This window comes from Vanessa atalanta, chromosome 16, assembly GCF_905147765.1.
Source record: "Vanessa atalanta chromosome 16, ilVanAtal1.2, whole genome shotgun sequence".
NCBI lineage: Eukaryota > Metazoa > Arthropoda > Insecta > Lepidoptera > Nymphalidae > Vanessa > Vanessa atalanta.
Genome location: NC_061886.1, coordinates 9,719,251 through 9,741,518, shown reverse-complemented (window position 1 = coordinate 9,741,518; position 22,268 = coordinate 9,719,251). Strand labels below are relative to the sequence as shown.

At 32.2% G+C, this 22,268-nt stretch overlaps 3 protein-coding genes across 4 annotated transcripts in view; 1 reads left to right on the top strand and 2 right to left on the bottom strand.

Moving 5' to 3' along the window:
- Nucleotides 1-3,424: 3,424 nt before the first annotated feature.
- On the bottom strand, nucleotides 3,425-4,598 carry LOC125069859 (mitochondrial coenzyme A diphosphatase NUDT8-like). The gene has a single exon (XM_047679456.1). The coding sequence runs from the start codon at nucleotides 4,271-4,273 to the stop codon at nucleotides 3,617-3,619; it is 657 nt and encodes a 218-aa protein (XP_047535412.1). The 5' UTR covers nucleotides 4,274-4,598; the 3' UTR covers nucleotides 3,425-3,616.
- A 391-nt stretch (nucleotides 4,599-4,989) lies between these two features.
- LOC125069930 (mitochondrial coenzyme A diphosphatase NUDT8-like) lies at nucleotides 4,990-5,745 on the top strand. Its single transcript, XM_047679556.1, has 2 exons — nucleotides 4,990-5,028; nucleotides 5,111-5,745. The coding sequence occupies exon 2, from the start codon at nucleotides 5,144-5,146 to the stop codon at nucleotides 5,741-5,743; it is 600 nt and encodes a 199-aa protein (XP_047535512.1). The 5' UTR covers nucleotides 4,990-5,028; nucleotides 5,111-5,143; the 3' UTR covers nucleotides 5,744-5,745.
- A 326-nt stretch (nucleotides 5,746-6,071) lies between these two features.
- The window catches only part of LOC125069819 (chloride intracellular channel exc-4), a 35,124-nt gene continuing 18,927 nt past the window's right edge, over nucleotides 6,072-22,268 (bottom strand). The window contains exons 2-8 of one of the 2 annotated variants that reach the window (XM_047679399.1): nucleotides 12,398-12,499; nucleotides 11,889-12,053; nucleotides 10,951-11,090; nucleotides 10,394-10,496; nucleotides 8,542-8,652; nucleotides 8,204-8,272; nucleotides 6,072-7,521 (exon numbers count right to left, since the gene is read on the bottom strand). In XM_047679399.1, coding sequence (XP_047535355.1) covers nucleotides 7,426-7,521; nucleotides 8,204-8,272; nucleotides 8,542-8,652; nucleotides 10,394-10,496; nucleotides 10,951-11,090; nucleotides 11,889-12,053; nucleotides 12,398-12,499 — 786 coding nt within the window. In that variant the 3' untranslated portion in view covers nucleotides 6,072-7,425. The remainder of the gene's footprint in view (nucleotides 7,522-8,203; nucleotides 8,273-8,541; nucleotides 8,653-10,393; nucleotides 10,497-10,950; nucleotides 11,091-11,888; nucleotides 12,054-12,397; nucleotides 12,500-22,268) is intronic. The other variant, XM_047679400.1, reaches the window with a different exon arrangement.

The following is a 22,268-nucleotide window of genomic DNA, read 5'->3' as shown; positions in this document are numbered from 1 at the left end:
CTTTGAAGGGTTTCTTTATATTTATTTACAAAACACTCATATCAACGAATTCACTTCAGACATGAGGGTCATCTGAGAAGTTTAACACAGATGACGTGCGAATTATTAAAAATAAATAAGATAACTGCTTATAAAAATCAGAAAGGTTTTCAAAAAAAAATTAAGTTTGTTTTTTTATCATTTAAATTTAAAATTCCTGTTCAGTCGTTCACTAAATCTCACTTTGATGTTAGTCTCCATCCTTAGTCAAGTAGTTAGCTCTTAACTGTTCAGTATTTTGAGTTTCTGAATTCAAATTCCGGCTCAAGCCAAAATCAAGTTTATTGTTAAGAATATCTCAGTAGCAACTCGGAGTTAGAAAGTGAGATTTTATATATTTCTGTCCATGGAAAGCAGGTGGAGACGGATTTCCCAATATATCCCCAATAGACAGTATCGCCCCCGCTATATTCGGTCTGGAGGACCGGTTTTGTAATTGCTGTATGAATCAACATACTAGCGGCCTGCTCCCTGTATAACCTGTAGTAGTGATATAGGTGATTCATAGTACTCCAGCTTGCCGATTTTATTGGAGACTGCAAGTCGAAACACCTGTTTGTAATGCATACTTTGAGGACTCTTGAGAATAACTGCTGAACGTAGTCTTGAAACGAAATGTATTTTTTTCAAAATGTTTTCATCGTTATTTATAAAACATATTTTGATTACCAATGTTGATTCTAACATAACGGAGAATTTGAAGTAAAAGTTTAACCTTCATTACCATCAAATTTAATCAATATTTATAAACCGAAAATTTATTTTGACAATTATTATAGGTATTCTTGACGTATTGTAATGATCTCATTCGAATAAAAATCTAGGTAAAGAACCGATTCAGCAATATATAATGTAATATAATCTTACCATGCATCACAGGTACGCATGAGACTACAAATTGCAAATAATTTATGCGTATGAAACAAAACAACGCGTGCCGATAAAAAAACAATAGAAACGACCAGTACAGTTAAGTACCGGAGATGTTCATGTTTATTGCTAACACTTGAAGATCCAGGTCGTCAATCGTTTACTTTTATTAACCTTTGGATTATCAAACGGAAGCTAAATAGATAAAACCTTTAGCTAATATATAAAACACAAGCCAGAATGTCGCAGTGAAAGTTATTCGCCATTAGTGTGTCGACGTTAGTAGAAAAAATATCAAATGGATTACAGAGTTGGTAAGATATTTTTATATAATCGTTTTAGTTCGTTTTTTCTCTAATTATAGTTTGTCTTTGTCTTTAATTGCATTAGCTACAGTAATGTCGTTTATTTTAAAGCAGTAAGGTGTCGGACCGTTTTTATATTAACTTTTTTATGTTAAGCTTTAACAATTATCAGAAAGTAAAAAAAACTTGCTAATAATTTTTAACTAAATTTTGTAAATTTATAATACCTTCTTTTTTCTGGTGTAGCTAAATCGATAGACATATGGACAAAATGTTGAAATAAAAATAAAAAATATTCTTGTACCTGTACAGTTAACTTCAATTACAAACTTAATTATTTTTTATTTGTTGTGAAAAGGATTTAACAGGTGGATAATTGGATATCCATCTCGTATATGATTAATCTAGCAAGGTCCACTTGCTAGATTAATCATTACCGATAAATATGGTTTTACAACCCTTTGGTACCGGAGAAAAGTTCCACGGGTCATTTTAACACAGTCTCATCCCACAGTGATTTATAAGGCTTCAGCTTGCATCGCGATTAAAGTGCATCTAATTGATGCACTTTAATCGGATTTTATTTTAATTTTAAGAAAAATATTTTGCCGAAGATTTCGTTGGTTTGAGTTGCTGATGTTAATTGTTAAAGAATAAAAAATCTGATGTTAGAAAATGGTATTTAGGCTTATGGTAATGAGATACAGACATATGTGAATGTTTTATAAAAAAAAAATAAGGAACCGGAGGATGATTCGGCTCTGGCGTAGTCTAGTTAAATCTTGCTGTTGAAAGTATAGGAAAAACCTCAAGAGAACCTCAACTTCAAAGTAGGACTATTTTATAATGATCTACTCGTATATCAGTCGAACATGTGTTTTAAAGTTACTCCCATACTCCACTCGTAATAACAAAAGTTTTTATGAATAATATTTTTTTCTTTTTAGTTTCCTTTCTGGCGATCATGCTGACATCGTGTGTCTGTTTACCAGACCCCAGCATATCGTGGGCTTCAGAGTGTCTCTGCGCAAGAATATACTTACCTCTATGTGCATCGGATGGAAAGAATTACAACAATTTATGTGAATTTCAATGCCATGCAAAGCACTTCAAGCAATTCTTTAACAAAGATCTTTTTGTAATAAAGGAAGATTTGTGCGAAACATTAAAAGGATAGGTTTCTTTTCGGTATATATATCCTTATTACTTTTACTATTTCACGACGATAACGATTTGATGGTTATTATTTTTTTTCCATCATATCATCAAACATTATTCACCTTGTTCAGTATATTGCCTTAAATGGATTTGCATTAAAGTAGACCCATTAGTCAGTATAAAATTTTATACCCTAAGTTATAATTAAGATACGTAAGTAAGATTTGTAAGATAATCTACATTCTATCATTTTGTATTCTATTTTAAATTTGTCTGAGCCATGAGCAGGGCCGGATTTAGGGGAAGGCAACCGGGGCAACTGCCCTTGGGCCTCCTTAGGAGAGGGGCCCCCACAACAGACTACTACTAATTACTATTTTGAAAGTTACTTATAACTGCTTACTAACTGCTGACTGTCATAAAAATATTCTAATTAATTCATAATATAATTTTTAGGGTCTCCTCTATTGGTTTAGGGCCTCCACACCTTTGTGGCCCTAGGGCCTCCACTCCTTTAAATTCGACTCTGGCCATGAGCAAAATTAATTGAATGGAACAGGTTTTTTTTTGTTATAATATTGTGTTTAATGTGCTGATATAAAGAAGGCAGTAAATACATAATACTTTTTTTAAATGTTTTTATGTGAATTATATACAAACATAAATATTTTGTTCATGTTAATGTGATGTTGATATATCGATAGCAATAAATCACATAAACTTCCTATTCGTTTCTATGAAATATTGCTATTTAGGTACAAAAGGAGATCAAAAACTAATATAAAAAATAAAATGACACTTATATTAAATACTAAAGTATTCATTTTTTTTTTCAGGTTAATTATTTATTCTGCCAATACAAAGAATTTCAAGATAAAGGGAAGACGTGTAACAAATAAATAAGATTAATAAAAATAAAATTTTATTGTTCTATAAACTTTTTTCAATCCACCATTAAAGTTAAATTTTGTCCGTTGTAAAATATTGATTTCTATTGCAATATTAAATAAAATAACTCTTCTATATTAATAAATCTTTGTAAAATATTGTACTATAAACAATAAAAAATAGAATTTATCACAGTAATCATTACTACATCTTATTACTATTATTTTATTATGCCTTAGGGATATAAATTCTACAGTTCAAAATATTCAGAAATTATAAGAAGATATTTTATCATTTGAATTACAAACTTTTCAAATCATCAACCATGTATTATATACATTTTAAAGGCATTCAATTTATAATTTTGATGGCATAAGTTCCTCTAACTTATAACCCTTTCGAGTGAAATCTACATTATACAAATCACTCGGTAAAAAGCATTGAAGAAAAAAGTGAGTTATGTATCCAGTAATTCCCCATATTTTGTGTTTTCCGTGTAAAAATACTGGTAATAATATACCTTCATACTTTAAGTGAGCTTGATTAGCAGTATCGCAAAATGTTGATATTGGTACTGAGAAAATTTCCTCAACTTCATGTATATTCGGATTTAAGTTATTGAAAATAAGATCCTTTATTACACCAACCACTGGAGTTATCAGTATGCTTCGATCACGACCTTGAACTGGGGACATCTCACACCAGACATCAACTGAATTTCCAGGTACTCCAATTTCTTCATATGTTTCTCGTAAAGCAGCATCTATTACTTTCTCGTTTTCATCTATTTTTCCACCTGGGAATGATACTTGACCACTGTGACTTTTCAAATTCGATGACCGGAGTGTGTACAAAATGTGTAATTCTCCGTTTCGCTCGAAAATTGGCACCAGAACAGCAGCTTTTACCTTTGGTTCTACATCTGATCTTATAAACGCTGGTAAATCTTTTAATTTAGCTACACACCTCTCGCGCGCTAAATTTGACAGCAAAATGTGTGGAGATAAAGACATCGTTAACACCTATTAACACTTCTGAAGGCACTATAAAAACGTCATTGAAAATTTTAGTACAAAAAAATATATTTTGAACTTTGTTCGTTTCTATGACAAAATAAATACTGATTATACATTATATTGTATTACAATGTGATAATAACCGATTGGATATAAACTGATAATGAACCACAGGAAACCAACCTACTATATACCTTTATACTTAGGTTATTTCAAACAAAACCGAATTAAGTCAGAACTAACAAGTAATGTAAAAATCGTTCAAGTATAACAGACAGACGTATTTATGTAATGACGAGTGATCAGTGGAAAGTGTCGAGCATTGTCAAAATCAGCTGTATAGTGTATACGTGTAGTAGAGTTAGTAAAAGTAGTCTTAACTCTTAATTATTAAAAACAAAATAAAAACCATTTTATTAATTATTTTTAAGAGATGTTTAACTTATATGTCATTTTTATCTTGAATTATGATAACATAAGTCTCGTAAGATTGGCTAAAAAAATAATTTATTATATTCTATAGAATAAACATTTACGATGAATTGGCAAGTTGCCAGGATTTCTCTTTTTCTTATAATTTTTGTTACATACATAATATTTAGAGATATATATATGGTTTAAACAGTATCTCTAAACTTTCTATAAAGACAAAACACAGAGTAAAGTAATTACTAATGTTGACATGATGACAGGTCTTAAATTGACTGTTATTTTGATAGTGGAAGCTGTCATTATGACAGCTTTTTTGGAAAGTGGGGAATAATTTAATTTTTTTTTTACTATATTACTTTTATTATATACAAATTTAATATGAGTGCTTCGTCTTCGTTTCAGAATCTTTTTTCACTTGCATCACGTGAGCGATGCATGACAAATTTAAAGAAATTTCGTTTGCCACTAAACAAAAGAGGAAAACAGCCTTCAGCTACAGCTGCCGTCTTAGTTCCTTTTTGTCGTGTAAATAATATTACAACTTTACTTTATACAGTGAGATCAGCCAACTTAAAGAGCGCCAGTGGACAAATATCTTTTCCTGGAGGTAAAACTGATAAAGCCGAGACACCAATAGAGACCGCTTTAAGAGAGACAAGAGAGGAAATAGGTTTATCACCGGAAAAGATAGATATATGGGGTTGTGGTCCAGCTTTGCCCGGTAGAGACAATAAAATAATGATTACACCAGTTATTGGTTGTGTTGCAGATTTAAAAGAAGAGGATTTGTGCCAAAATAATGACGAGGTAGAAGAAGTGTTTGCTGTTCCCATTGAAAACCTGTGTGATCCTAAAAACCAATATCATACTCAGTTTTCCAATGGATTCATTCTGCCAGTATTTATTGCCGATGAACATAAAATTTGGGGCTTAACCGCTTATATAACTCATATGTTCTTGAGCTGTTTGTTACCTATAGACGTCTATAGGAACGAATGGATGAAAAAAAAAATCGATATTAAAGATATTAATTGATGTTGAATAGGAAAATAAATTGTGTAAATTATTTTCAGACACATAATTTGTCCAAAGAAAAGTCATTGTTCTTTATATTTGAAAATTTATTGAAAAGTATAAAAGCTACAAACATTATCACAAGCATAATTTATTTTACTTTCATAAAATGCTTTGAGCATACATACCTGGTTACACACGTTTAATCATTAAAAAAAAAATTCAATGATGGCACATATAACAATTTATTTTTTTAAATATAAAAATAAAATTTAGAAAGAAAATTGGTATTAAATATACCGAAATAATAAAAATTAAAATGAACAAAAGGAAAAAAATAAAACACAAATAAAAAAATAATAATATTTATCCAGGTTTATTCCTTAACATTATATTAAAATCTAGTATTAATATTTTATACATTGTCCAATTGACATGTTGATGTCTCTCGCCCTTGTCTATTGTGTACTATAAATAATAAATGATTCACAAAATAATCTATAATGTTTAAAATAAAAATTTATAATAACTTTCGGGATTCTATTCAGGTGGTCAATTTTTAAAGCATTTATGTTGGAGGTCAACAGGGTCGTAAAACATAGCTGAAAGATTTGAAACATATTTCCATACAAAATTGATTACAATACAAATAATCAAGCATGAACTATGAAAGCTATACATATCAATACACCAATGGTTTAAATGATGTTAAAACAAATGTGATTCCCATCACTATTTAATTACTCAATCTTATGAAAAATAATTTACTATCATATGGTGTACATAGAATAATTAGTGCTTTTAAATTATGCATATTATTGACAACTTATGTAATTATGTTCTAAACACATACATATTAAGATTGAATCTATGTATAAAAGATAAGTACTTAAATACTACCTTCAAAAAAGGTAACTTTGAGGCAGGCAAGAGCACTCAATATGCTTTATATTGATAAATATAAGTAAGAATAATAATTGTTGCAATTACCAAACCGTACAGGCAGAGGTGTTTATAATGGCCGAAGTTCTTAACTAAAATCTAAACTAAGATGGTTGAAAAATGAATACTGTAAGCCAAAGGTTAAATTGTGAATACAACTCAATAATCCAAATGTGATTTCGTTGTTTGAATGCCGAGCTAAAAATATAAAAAACAACCTCTATATAAATACAAGAGAATAATTTTAAGGTGAGTGTTGCTAGTAGAGTAACAAAATAACCTCAGCCAATGTTTGTATTTTGGTAAATAAGAGCTGTTTAAATTATAACCAATCAAAATGGCCACAATAACATCTCGTGTTAACGAGAGAAAAAATTCAGAGGATCGGAACTTGGAAATCAGACTTACATTATCATTTCAATCAAATTCAAAGAGCCGCTTTTTAACAATCATCCATAACAACATGATTCCATCAATTTTATAATTTTAATTGCACAAAACTATTCAATCTTTTAGATTTACCGTATTTAAAATCAAACGTCAAAACTTATAAAAAATTACAAAAAAAAAATACTTTTTCACCCAAATCTCGTCGCAACTTGAGTAAGGTGCAGGAAGAGATATCACATAGGAGTGATATGAATTGGATCCTCGGTAAACTCCTAAGGAAAGGACTTTAATTACTATTGGCAAATCAGTAACAATAAAAATTCAGCTTAAAGCCTATTGTACCGAGGGTCAGTTTTTGCTCATCTATCGTTCTACTGTTCGGAGTTATTCGAATCATTGACGTCGATAGGGATGGACGTCGTAAACGTTGGCGTTTCGAGTTCTTCATGTTTCTTCATCTTTAGCGCCTGTAACATACGAGTCATAAATTACTAAAACAATCATAAATATCTAAATCAAGAACTCTTTTCAGGAACTATGGAATCAACAATTTACAACAATTAAAATTAAAAACAAAGTTCGGTACGAAGTGTCTATCGAGACGATACTCTATAAATTATATACAATCTTCAAAGTTATATAATTTTAAAATTACATATTCACATGAAAATATATTTGCGAATTTTTTATCATTTACGTGCAAGTGAAATCGATTAGATAAGAATTTATCGATACAAAAATGCTAAACATTATTTATCGAATAATAAACCAATCGATAACAAAGTCAGACAATGAGATCACCCTGAATATTTACAGTATAATCTTACATAATAATTTCATAATTAAAAAAAAAAACAGTAATAGTACTAAATAGTTAATACAATAAAGTTATCACATCAATAAACCGCAACCAACGTTATGAATGAAGATACGTCACAGCAGGCATGGAATTAATCTGTCAATAAGCAATGTTCTGTGATTTGTGAAAACTTGTGCGTCACATTTTCAAAATACCCTCATTTTTTTATTGCGGCCATTACATATGTTGCCAGTTATGTTTAATGTAGGTTATTGCAAGGCGTAAAAACTTTTTTTTTTATTATGATCTATGTACACAATGTTTCGCGACGTCACAACCACGCAACGTACCGTCGTCGCGGCGTCCTCTTTGCGTTGCCTTGTCAGCGTCGGCGACAAGATCAAACCTTTTGTAGATAACTGCAGCCGATAGTAACATGGATAGAAAATAGAGAATAGAAAAATGATACCCGAAATTTTGTTGTTCAGTGACAGTATTGGACATAAAATACAATCAAGGTCTACATAAAATTAAGGAATAGATAAAAAATAAAAATAGCTACCATATGGATAGATAAAATAAGTTGGACTTATGTCCAATATTAAGATTTAATAAAAAACATGTCAATGGTATGACGTATTGGATTTGTTTAGGGAATTATGTTTTATCTGTTAAGGTTGCGACATACCTGTTGCAATTTGTAGTGGTTGATGATGTCTTGGTCGGCGGGGCAGCTCTGTGTGAACGCGTCCAGCTGGTACATGTGGTACATGTAACGCCAGAGAGCGCGGAAACTCGTCTGGAAAATAAAATTAATCATTTTGAGGTGCAGCATTATTATTTTTAGATACTTTCAAACGAATGTAAAAACGAATCAATGTATACGCTTCTACAACAGGATCCCAGAAAGCGTTCAAAATGCTTCTGTTGCGAAATTTAAAAAAAATGTTAAGGAACGCTTGTGTGCGAAAGATTACTATACAATTCGTGAGTTTATGTTTGATAGCACACCTTGGGAATGAAACGATCGCCTCCTGGCTGTTTCTATTCAAATACAATTATGTATATAATTAATTTGCGTAAAAAAAAAGACCCGCTGAGTTTCTTTCGCCATTTCTTCTCAGGTCAGGGTGTTTGCTTTTCCGAACCGGTGGTAGTGTTTAATTTGACCATCAATAAGAAAGTGTAATACTTCTATATTGAATAAAGGAATTTGAGTTTGAGTTTGAATGGTACCAAAGCTAACCAATCGTTATTATAAGCACAAATATAATTTATTTGATATAGATTCCTTATAAACAGTATTGTACACTTCAATACTAAGTAAAAAAACTATCAGTACTAAGAAAATAACAAGACATAACAGAACGTAACACATCGTGAAGTACAAATAAACTCTGAAAATAACCGGACTCTAGGTTACGTTAAATTTTCTACGATACTCGACACTTAGAATGTAAGACGACCTTAATTGTCAAAATTGATGAAGTCATTAAGCTCTAGGTAACTTGATTACAACAAGTTTAGAGTTATAAAATAGTAACACTAGTCGCACTGCTGCGCAAAAACGTCTTGTCCTCTTGAGAATATAGGTACGCTGACGGGCAAATGGGCCACCTGTTGTAAAGTGGTCACCACCACCCATAGATATTGGGGCTATAAGAAAAATTGACTACACTTTACATAGCCAATGCCCTTGGAAGCTAAAATGTTATGTCTCTTGTGCCTGTAGTTACACTGGCTCACTCAACCTTCGAACCGGAACACAACAATACTAAGTTTTGTTTGGTGGTAGAATATCTGAAAGGTGGTTGGTAACCTACACAGCCGGGCTCGTACAGTCATACCAAGTGTAATCACATGTGTTTGAGAAGTTCATCCAAAACGGGTAAGCTTGCTTACGATTCTTTCCTTGACACCGATCAAGAGTTGGATAAACAGAAAACTCAGTGCGGCTTCAATCAATTTAGGCTCCACAAATTTCGATCAAGGTTCACGTTTTTCATCCACAAGACATTATATCACAATGGAGGTAGTAATGTAATTGAAAGAATTACTTGATTACAATGTACAAAATCTCAAAACTTATTCATACGAGGTGACGAACAATATTTGCCTTATTTATTATATTTAGACAAACTGAAAATTGGACCTGTTGTTATTGCTTTCATCCCATTTACTTGTTATTGCTTTGGACTCACCATGCGAATCGGAATCGTCAAATTCAAATAATAAAATTAGTGTTAGCAGGCATTTGTCTTTGATAAATATGTAGTACAGACGAACATGCCCAAAAGCCGTTCAGTTCGATTCTGTAAGAATTTACTTCGTATTCCACTCAACAACAAACCACAACCGACTTAGGTGATTCGCCAATTTATTATTCGTATCCTATAAATTGCATAATAATTATAAATCAATGTCACATTCGGACATTTCTCACTCGTGTTATGCGGAGAGTTTCTTCAGAATAGCCCATTGATAATCAATTTTTGGGCAGCCTTTTTTAAAGGAACAAATATGTAATCCGTGGTTCTTACCGGTATTTCAAAATCGACGAAGTACTTGCCGGCGACGCGGATGTGCTGTAGGCGCGGCATAAGCTCGCAGTCGAAGCAGCACATCGTGTCTCCGGTTAAGAATCTGTTGATGAGGTTTTTATTAAATTCCAACTAGAAAACGAATATAAAACTCGAGAACCGATACGACACAATGTCAAAGTTAGTATATTCAAATCTAAGCTACTCAAGATAAATCATGCATTATAAGAGATACGTTGTATTTTTGTTATTGCAAGAACGATTTGCACATTTCCTCAAAATTTTATTTTTATTAGTCACGTACATTTTTAAGTGGAGCTTCTTTCGGTATGATAAGAGTCAAATATCAAGGTCAAATCGGAGTGCTACAGATTTCAAAACAAAACTGACAAAATGTTACTTTCACGTACGTGCTGAGTTGAGCGCACTCTTTTTTATACATATATATGTTGGTGACCGAAGCAATATATCATACATTTATTATTCTTTGGTTCTACAAGTAGGGTTAATATAGAACTCTCTCGCGAATGTTTGCAAGAAAAATCTGTGTAGTTTACCTGGTCCCCCTGCGCTCAAGCAGTGCATCGATGCGCTGAAGGTGCGCGCGCAGCGAAGCGGACTTCTGCTCGTCTTTGCGCACCAACACCAGTTTCAACTTCGAATACAGGTTCTCGATCAACGACGCCACCTCCTTGTCCTGGTGTGAAATTAATTTTTTCCACAAATTATTGGATTGAAATACAAGTCTTCCGACATCATATACCAACTTATTACAAAAATTACCAGACCATAATTAATAAATATAATGCCGATAATATTCACGAAGATGAGAAGTCAAGTTCGAAATATATATACATTAAGTAATGAAAACATAATAAGGCCATTATGTTGACTCATCTAAATTTAATGCATCGTCGATAATATTAACTTCTTGACCTATTACATAAATATAACACGATTCTAGTCGCGACGAGTTACATCTTTATAATGCAATCGAGAACTGGTCTGATGATAAAACACGTCCCAATAAACTAGTTCACAGCACTAAATGTTTGCACAATGACGCCAAAAACGTTAATATGGTTATTAATTGGTGTCATCGTTGTAACAATAAAATTGATGAATCTCTTGAATTATATGTCAAAGATAAATCGATTCATCTCTATTATCTCGAGGTTATTTAGAGATTTTAAAATTCATGTGTGGTATTTTTATTTTCTTAAACGACTAGACATATTTGGTAAATTTTATTATTCGTACTTATGAGGTTCTGTTAGGTTCTTCAGTAGGTGGTGCTGTTCGACATCTCATATTTTTTTAACACGTATAAACATCGAGTTGATAAGGGATTTCTTCCAGAAAACCCAAGACCTATTAGACGTCATATTCATTGTGATTAGCCAACATAACATTATTTGTAGTATTCGTTTCTTATTTAATGTGAAAATGTTAAAATTATTTAATTCTTATTATTTTTGTATGCATGTTTCCTGACCTGTACAAACAGATTGTGTCCACCGGGAACAGATTTCATAATATGCCGTTCGATCTTCTCATTTTCTAGGATAGCCAGACCGTTGTCAATGAGGATTGGCGGATGCGTGGCCTCGAAGTTGGTGCGGAAATCTGGTGGCGGTTTTTGCATGTCGACTGTTGTCACCTGTAGTATAATATTTATTTTTAAAAATACGTTAAAAGTTATATGGAAATTGAAGCTACTGAAGCAAATGAGCAGCTTGTTGGTGAACGATAAATTTTGCCCAAAAATATTAAAAAAGTAATAATAAATAGGCATTTATTGACTTGATAACAAATTTTGCTTCTATCCGTAATATATTTTTAAATTCTTTGCTATTAGCTTAGATCACTTTAACGCAACAACACAAAACAGTACCTACTAGGCGGTAGAACAAATATCACTGATAAACTTTACATTAAAAATACAGCTCACTTTGTTAATTACTTTCATAAGCTTCTTTATGATTTTATAAAATAAATACTTACTTTTAAACTTATAGTTTTGAGCTCTGCCAAGAGGTAAAGGTCCATGAAATACTCCTGACAGAAAAGACACGCTCCCTTCCGCCGGCCATCGATAGTGGATGCCTGCAAATAAAATAAAAACAGTTAATTATTTATCACGTAGCACCTAACTTTATAAGACTACATTTCAATCATTTTTTAGGTCAATGATCTTATATTCATCGGCAGTAGATCTATTAGATACATGATTGCGTGTATGGGTACCATTAGAATTAACCATAGCTTATAATATAAATCGTTCGGTTGCTTTAATGTAAACTCTTTAGAGTTTAGACCATCGCAAAGATTTAATGCCATTAAATCAACGTCTTAACAATTAGGAAATAGTTGAATAGGTTCGGACACAAATTTGGCAACATATTATATTTTCAAAAGTTTGACAACATCAGTCGAATTATATTCCTAATGACGCCATACAGACACATAACGCACGAATCTAAAGAGCGTTTACCAAAACAAGATGTACATAAAACATAGAAACAGTAAAATGATGGCGTAATGTATTCACTAAACAAGTAAACAGCATCCAGTCTAATAGAAGCTATTTCCAACGTCAAAGCGAACGTAAGATGCAGACCTTCATTGAATATTCATGACACCATTGTTTCGTGACACGATACCCCGTGACCGAATGTAACGACTTCACAAAGATTTAAGTCACATACATACATCAGCGATTGTTTTAAACACTGTACAGACTACACAAATTATACGTTTAGTGGTATTCGTGGATTGTTATGCAGGATAAATAATAATCTAATCGAATCTGTTTAACATATATATGTATATTAGTGTAAAAGAGTAGTTTTCTTGCCGGTTCTTCCCAGTAGTATGTTTATTCCGAACAGGTGGTATTATTCTTAATTCAATATTGTGACATGACGATTCAAAATTACTTTGGAGTTTATATGGAAAGCGAATGTACACTATACGAGGTTAAACAATTTCATAAAACTATTTGAACTTTGAGAGCCGAGATGGCCCAGTGGTTAGAACGCGTGCATCTTAACCGATGATTTCGGGTTCAAACCCAGGCAGGCACCACTGAATTTTTATGTGCTTAATTTGTGTTTATAATTCATCTCGTGCTCGGCGGTGAAGGAAAACATCGTGAGGAAACCTGCATGTGTCTAATTTCAACGAAATTCTGCCACATGTGTATTTCGCCAACCCGCATTGGAGCAGCGTGGTGGAATATGCTCCAAACCTTCTGCTCAAAGGGGGAAGAGGCCTTTATCCCAGCAGTGGGACATTTACGGGCTGCTAATGCTAATGCATTTGAACTTTATAGGGTTCATACATATATATGTAACTGTAGCTGTTGAGTATGAATACAAAAATGAATAAAGATGTTCTTAGGGCTGTCAATAGTACAGTTGGAAATCAAGACGTATTGGAAATGAAGAGGTATTATAAAAACAGAACCAAGTATAGAAGATAATATAGTTGAAATCGTCTTTAAAAAAAAATTGGTTTCCTATGAAAGGAATTTCCAGTCGTAAGATTAAAAATGGTAAATTAGCGCACATTTTTATTCTTAACTTTTAAGTACTATCTTATGAAATTTGAACGATATAATCGTAATAGTAAAACAGAACGATAGGTTCCGTGAAATATCCGATAAAATCAAATCCGATGAACCAGTTATTAACTTTTACTTTATTAGAACATTGAACGATTATAGAAACGAGCTTTTCCTTCAGCAATTCAATAGAAAGTGATTCGGATACTGGCGAGTTGAAGAATTTATCTTTTACAATAGTATTTATTCTCCACTTCATTCGCGTTTATTTAGCAATCGAGAGCTGTCGTCTTACAACGTTTAACAATCAAGTTTTGTGTTACGTTTTTGATTATGTCTTGGTTGGAGGCTTAAGAAACAGGCTTACCGCAAAAAGACAAGTGCATATCTGGTAAAAACTGTCAATCCTACATCTAAAAATATGTACTTTTAAATCATGACTTCTAGAAAAGGATGGAGTATCGCAGTGAATTATTACCTATTATATAAAATGGCATATTAATAACAAGACGTAATTTTTACACTTATACAATAAATGACTTCATTCTTTAGAATAGTTTTAAGTAATGGACTGTATACAAGTTATCCTGTGTAATACAAGTCTGCCACTTAATTTATCGTTTAAGCAGTTTAGTGTGAAACGATCCAATTACTTTATATATTCATTACTCATCGGCTTTTTATATACCCACACGTGCGATAATGTAAGGGCTCTTTGTAAGCTCTTCATGAGTCAGACTTGCCCGGATTCGAGGTCAAAGGGCTGAATATATGCGTTGATTAGAACAACTTTCTAGTACACCCACAGACGTGTGAAATTAGAAATTGGCAATGTTTTCTACATTAACTTTAATTATTTCTACAAAAATTAAAATTTAATATTATTTAGAATAGTTTAAAATAATTTGATTTAATTTTCGAAGCAGCTAGTTAGCTACTCCGAATATCGATAATCGATTCACCTCGATTGAACTTTATAACAAGCGCTAAGTGGACAATCGTAGAGCATTACAGATAATATATTTTTATTACTTACGAAAAATATATACTAAACAGACATTAATGAATTAAAACACAGAAAGTTCCAAGCAATTTCCAATTCTATTTTTCCTTTAAAATTTCATATCGGAATTTAAAAATAATAACATGGTATCTATTTGTTTAAAGACATTTCTTAAAGTCCATTTTATTAAACAATAAAAAATAACTGACATACGGGCTTACATAGCGATACCTTTGCGATAAAATAATTAAAAAAAAATCGCATATTTGTTTTTTTAAATAATTCATATACTAGACAGTTGAAACAATTTATAATTTACTGGAAATGTGTGTTTTCTCTATTCTTAACGTTATGGTCTAATGGTCACGATGCATAAACACATAAACAATACGCGTCTAAACGACATCTAAGTGGCTAAGTTGTAGGATATAATGCTGTAGTTTTACCAAGATGCTAATACGTTTTCTAGTTATTATGGTACGAGAATATATGTTTATATCAAACGTGGTCGTTGTCTTCATTTGCATGCTACGCTTCTCAGAACGTAGATAAACTAGTTCATTGAATACGAAATTTGATGAGATTTGAAAACAATTTTGATGCGAAGGATTCATCATATCTAGTAGCAGTTATGGAATATATACCTGACAGGATAAAGGTCTCCAATCAATTAAACGTATGGACTCCATTCAATGATGACTTAAAAAAACAAATAATGAAAAAAAATTGTGCTTCAGGGCAGGCTATAAGCGATATTTATTTATTTTAAAAAGTTTATAAAACCTATTACAAATCTTATACAAACTTACCACCTGTTGGATTTGAAATAGCTAAAACGATGATAAAAGTTCATACAGTGGAAAAAATCAGGCCAGAAAAGGTTAGAAGGATTAACGTAACCTCTAGAAACTTCTAATAAACTAGTAAGTTACACATTATGGTGTTTTCATAACCAACGACTGGACAGAAAAGAAACTAGGTGAAGCAATGGCGCGTAACGCATAGACATAGAACATGACGTACCCGCGTGTATACTGTATTTACGATTAGAAACCGTAGACTATTCAATTGACAATGGTCACGGTTGAGCCATGAAAATCTGTTGAGCGTCCTTTCTCATATTTGCATGCCAGCTTAACGCCTGATTGAATTGTTATGTAATTTGTATTATAATCGGTCACATAATGACTGAATATATTATTTACCTGATGGCTCGTAGCCAAGATATTCAACACATACCAATTATTTCACAGGGAACGAATATTTTACGATGGCATTTGTGTAAAACTGTAACTTTAACACACTTCCTCATTGGAAATGTATGCACAGTGTTCGAAATTCATTGGAAATAAATATTTTGACAGTAAAATATCCTTGAACGCTCGTTACATCAACGTTATATTTGGTACAAGCTACGATGTTATTCATATATGTATTTTATCAGTTGTTTTGATAAATGCCAGTAATAATTGCGACAAAGTTACATTTTTTTTTATTCTGAATCTCAAAAGGGCTTAAGTTTAATTTGGTACATGTGGTACATAAACACAATTCGTTTTATCCCTAAAAATTACTTTACGTAATTTGTTGTTAAAGTTTATATATTATTTATTACTCATAAAATTAACGTTCTGTGACTAAAATGGCAATTAAAATCAAATAATATCACTGAGTAATCGAGTCTTTCATATTCCAAGAAGTTTGCGAGATACGAAAACAGAAAAATATTTTCGAATAGTATTGAGAAAATGTAATATAAGCTGCTCGCGTTGTTTGTAACAATAAACTAGTTGTACGTCGTGCCGTAAGAATACAAGGAAGTAACGGTGCGCGACGCGTCGCTGCTGAGACCGGCTGAAAACAAAATAAATTGCAACACCGAATAACAGCGGCATCGAAACACGATAGGATAAGACAGCAAAGAATCAACCAGGCGTGGCAAAACAAACATTCAAGTCAACGACATTGTACACATTACCCGAACATATATGCACTTTCAGTTTCATGAAAATGAAAGCAGCCCATACACCACCCATATGTTAAATGAGAATTTTTATCCATGCAGGAGGAAAAAGTGATTAATTCATCACAGAGCTCGCGTTGTCACATCTAAAACGATCAGCCTCATAATTTATAGAATGTAAATACATTTACAAGACAGTAATCTTATAAATATTTGTTCTTAAATACTTTTATTGTAGTGTTTTCGTAATGTTATTGACGGTAGTTTCAAATTTTACCAAAAACATATTAATATTTTTCCTTCTTTTCTGTTTAATATATATATGAAAATAATAACATATCAGGAAGATATAGAAGAGAGATTTTGCCAGCATCTAAAAGTGCAATGACCCAAGTCGAGGAAAGCAACCAACACTTGACCACGGTCCAACCTTACAGACCGTGAAAGTGTGGTCTCTAATTACGCACAACCCGTCTTTCCTTTCCAGGTGCTTGAATATCTTTGAAATTTCATCTACAGATAATTATATCTTTACTTGTCTGTACTTTATCACACATTAAAGCAGAATAATAGTGAAAACGAATGATGTACATAAGTATTCCAAGTTAAAAAAACCAGAATGTTTTTAAGTACATTTTGTATAAAATGATAAGTAACAATTTAACGGACGACATAAACCGAAAGTGCGATTACAACAAGCCGTTTGTGATATAATAACAAATGAAGATCTCGCATGTTTTAATAGAACACAACTGTCTGCGCGCGCGTTGAGTTTGATAAATGGACTTGTTCAGTTTTACTCGACGCTCCTGAAAAGAAATATCGCGTGACGATTCGTTTCGGTCAAAGTGAAATTTGATATCGTCCGCATTGCTTCGAACACTTCCTCGCGTTTCGGACACGTCGATAGATTTACGATTGCTAGTTACTCTCGCTACTGCAGTTGTGTCTAAAATTAGATCACCTGATAACTATTGTTACATGCATCGGATGTGAGCGTTGATAATGGGAACTGGTTGCTGATTTACATTTTTTCTTTGACAAACCGAACTGTTCAAGATAATATTATGTAGGGAATAAAGGCATGTTATAGGGTAAACGCACCGGAAGTCAAAAGGCGTGGACAATTGCATAATCAGATCATATCCGGTGTCCGCTTTTTGTTGCTTTAGGGCTTGACTGAACATATACTTAAACATGTTAATGGAAATTAAAGATTATCTTTTTATAATACTACTGTATAAAAAATCGCATTAAGTATTAGCTACATAAAAAAAGAAATTTGTCTATAATTTTAGTTCCACGGTTGTATTTGTAGCAGCTGAAGGAGTTGACCTTATGTTTACTTTATTATTCAAGCCAGCTTATAAAATTTTGATGATCTCAGCTTAAAGTATAGTCATGCGTGTGATGACAATGACATCACGACCTTGCCTCACGATGCTTACGTACATGGAATAGCTAAAGGAAATTCTTGACATGAAATACTAAAGTGGTGACTTTGTTCGCAATTATCCTGGACGTGACAGCAAAGGAAATAAATGACATCGTTACAGAATATGAATGGGTGATAACTGACGGTAATTAAAATAGTCGTGAAGTTATCTCAAAGGTTACAATAGCTAAAGACAAGTTTGGCAATATAGAAAGGATTTTACACTTGACCTTATAAATTGTGAAAGACGCGAAACCGGGTCAGAAACGTGAACAGCTTGTTCATATTGACAATTTGCATGTTCCATTAAACAATAGTAGCACACAGAACATTTTGTGAGTAGTCGTGGTTGTATTAATTGATTATCTTGTTTGCGCTTTGGGTTACTTTGAAGACAAATCAATTTAAAATTGATAAGTGATATGATTTCTCGTGATAATAGGAAAGATTGTAATAGTATTGACTGTTCGCAGATAACATAGAAAACATTTTTGAAAATTCAGTTACTCAAACAGAAAAACTTTGGTATAAAATTACAGAACGATAACAATACTACAATAAGATTATTATATAAGACACATTGGACATCACAAATGCCAATTAAAAATAATAAAATATAGGAAATTGAAACTGACATCACTCTTTGACGACGTATAACCTTTTGTCTCGAGTGGAAGAAAATTATTATTCAAAATTATGAAAACAATGGCCAATTTTTTGCAGTCTCTTTTGACGGACATGCGCTTACATATTTTTTTTTATGTAAATACCTGTTGAATTCATTATATATAATTACTAGCGTAACATTTAAACGGGCTAGTTTTCGTAACAACGACATCTCTTTGAATGCAATTGACCTAATGAATGCACATCTGCTGCCTGGAAGGAAATACCAGTGGAATTTAAACTTACTTGTACTTGACTAGAGGAATGGCTTCGGATTCAAACATTTTTTTTTTAATTTACTGTGTTCGTTACAATTTTCAAAAATATTTTATTTTACTTTTGCTGCTATTAGGGCGTGGAGATCAAATCATGGGACTGAACTTTAAACCAATTTCATCCAAACGATTGAGCTGATATTTTGGACACGATCTTGGAGCTGGTGAAATATAGCTACTATATCAAAATCAATTGGTATTAATATTTATAACATGGATCGTAGAAATGCTTGGCTATATATTATAATTAGGTAGCCAACGATACGTAATGAACACATCTATGATGAAATTAAAATTAAATACATATGATCAATATTGTGTACACACTTACAGGCTAACTCAAAATATTATTTAGCTCTTTACGATAATAATCATTTTGAGTCGATTACATATGGCAGAATTTCATCTGTCTCGTGCATCTTTATTCGCAATATTTATGAATTACCCGTTCCAGATGGAATTTTAAATATATATTAAAACTTCATATGCAACCTTATATGCGCGATATATTTATCTAATCCCGAAAGGAATATTACCTAGTCTTATTTTTCTGTGCTAAAAATAACACTGATGAGAACTGACTGACGACTGACAAATCTTTTTTCAATGCGTGTCTATATTGCAAAAGGAAAATCTCCTAATCTTCAGTTTATATTTATTATAATGACCTGTACATGTGAGCACATATAAACATGTACTTATGTGTATATAAACTCACACTATGATCGAAACATCTCACCCTGAACATGCAATATCGCTAATGGATATACATTTATTGATAAATAATTATCGTTCAATATGTCTAACATAATACTAATTGCTTATATAAATAATTTCTTGAACATTATTAGATTATTATTTTAGATTATTTTCAAGATAGTGGTAATTAGAAATCGTTTACACATTTTATCACTTATTTTCAAAACCATGTATTAATTTGTATGTCAATGTACTCTATTATAATACTATCCTTAAAACGTAAAGAGTCCTTGAAAGCTATGACGGAAAAAACAAACAACGGTGTTACCAGCCTTTAAGCATTTTGATGATAATATTGCAGAAGAATAGCCCAAATAGTCAACTCAATGGACCTTTTTGGCAATCGAGTTAGTGTTTATTTAATCAAGGATATATCCATAAGTCACATTTATTATGTAGTAGTAATGATAATTAGATTTTGAATGACAAAAATATCTAAGATAACTCTATTCGAAAAGAATTAATCAAAGTATCTGTTTAATTATTTCAGTAATATTTATTCAGCAAAAAGCAGCTATCAGACACCCTGAGCAGATCAAAAGAAAAATCGTATAAAATGAGACATTACTCACGATCAATAAATTCGAGCTAAAATAGCCCATAACAGAAGTGAATTTGAAATTCAGTAAAATAATAGACGTATTAAAAGTATTCTATATATTTTTTCGACAAGGTAATAATGGAATACACTTTCGACCGAAAATTTATCCCATAATTTGAAACAATTGTTCTCTTAAAGCGTTTAATTGTTTGTTGGAACCGTGTCCAATTTACCTACTTTCTTTGTAGCAAACTTTTTCTATTATTTGTTTAGCATTTATTGTAATTGCAGCTATTTCACGAATATTTTACACTTTAGCGATTAATTTTGATAAGGCTTATATATTAACCTCCTTCCCGCATTATCGCATGGTCATAAAAGTGAACATATAATCGAGCTGATACGATAATTGTGCCATAGATAATTACAAAAAACACAAAAGATCTTATGCTTTTTTGCGGCTCATAATAGTAACGTACAGTATGGATGTGTCTCTTACGAGTTCCCTGTTCAACCGTTTATCGGAAGTTGCTGTCCTCGACCGCAGCGTATGACGTCATTTAAGTCATCATTTTATATTTATATTCAGTGTTACCAACGATAATACTTGTTTTACTCAATTATTTTGCAGAATTGATATCGTTTAACTGTATATTTAAAAAAACTCCCGCACGTTCACGTCCAGGGAGAACATGCCTTCTATGAGGATTCTATCGTGTCATTAATATGTTTAGTTGGGTATCTTCGTGGGTTTGGCTATCGTGCTTCCAAGTGACGTCATCGGTCCTGTTTAATATAGCACAGATGATAATCGTTAACTCTATGTAGTAAAACTATTTAAATCCGATATATCTCAAGGCCAGCGTTAATTTTATAGTAATAATCTAATGTCTGAGATTATCACTTATAGCTTTGGGTTTTGTCAGGAAATTTCTTCTTCGAAAACGAGATACAGCGATCTTTATCCTTCGCCTCTGATTTCGCAATGACGTAACAAAGCTGCTTCTTCTGTCACAAACTATTAGTCACGTTCACATGTTTAACACTTAGGATACTTTATTGTGATAATTTTAGCGTCCTTGTCACGTAACGTGTACAAACATGCGGTTTCGTGGTCGTTTGAACATACTTTATTATATTTAATTCTTTTTTAAACATATATTTGTCATTATCTTTATCAAAAATTATAAAACAAAGATCAACACTTGGGCGGTCGTTATTTTAATTATCTTAAAGCTATATCACAAAAACGTTTCAGCATCATTCGATCAACGTATAATAAACAATACGATAATTTTAAAAAAGCAAAGCAGGTGCAGGTGGCGATACGGTCGCTTAAGACCATATATAATGAGTTATAAGGAGAAGTGCTTCGTGACATATAATCACTCAGACATTTAACTTATTAGCAGAACGCCTTAAGCGTGACTTTTGGTCACTTAATATTTTGCAAAGAACGATTGTGATAATCATCAAAATTCTATCAGAAAAGATTCTTCGGACGTGATTAATTCAACAAATAAGAAAATGATGATGTTATCCTTATTAACATTTTAAAATAATCAATTGTAACTTAAGTGTTCATTAATGAATACTCAGTAACACAACGAACTTGAATCGCCGGACATATTAAAGAGGCTTCGTATCGTGTTAGTCTTCATGTGAACC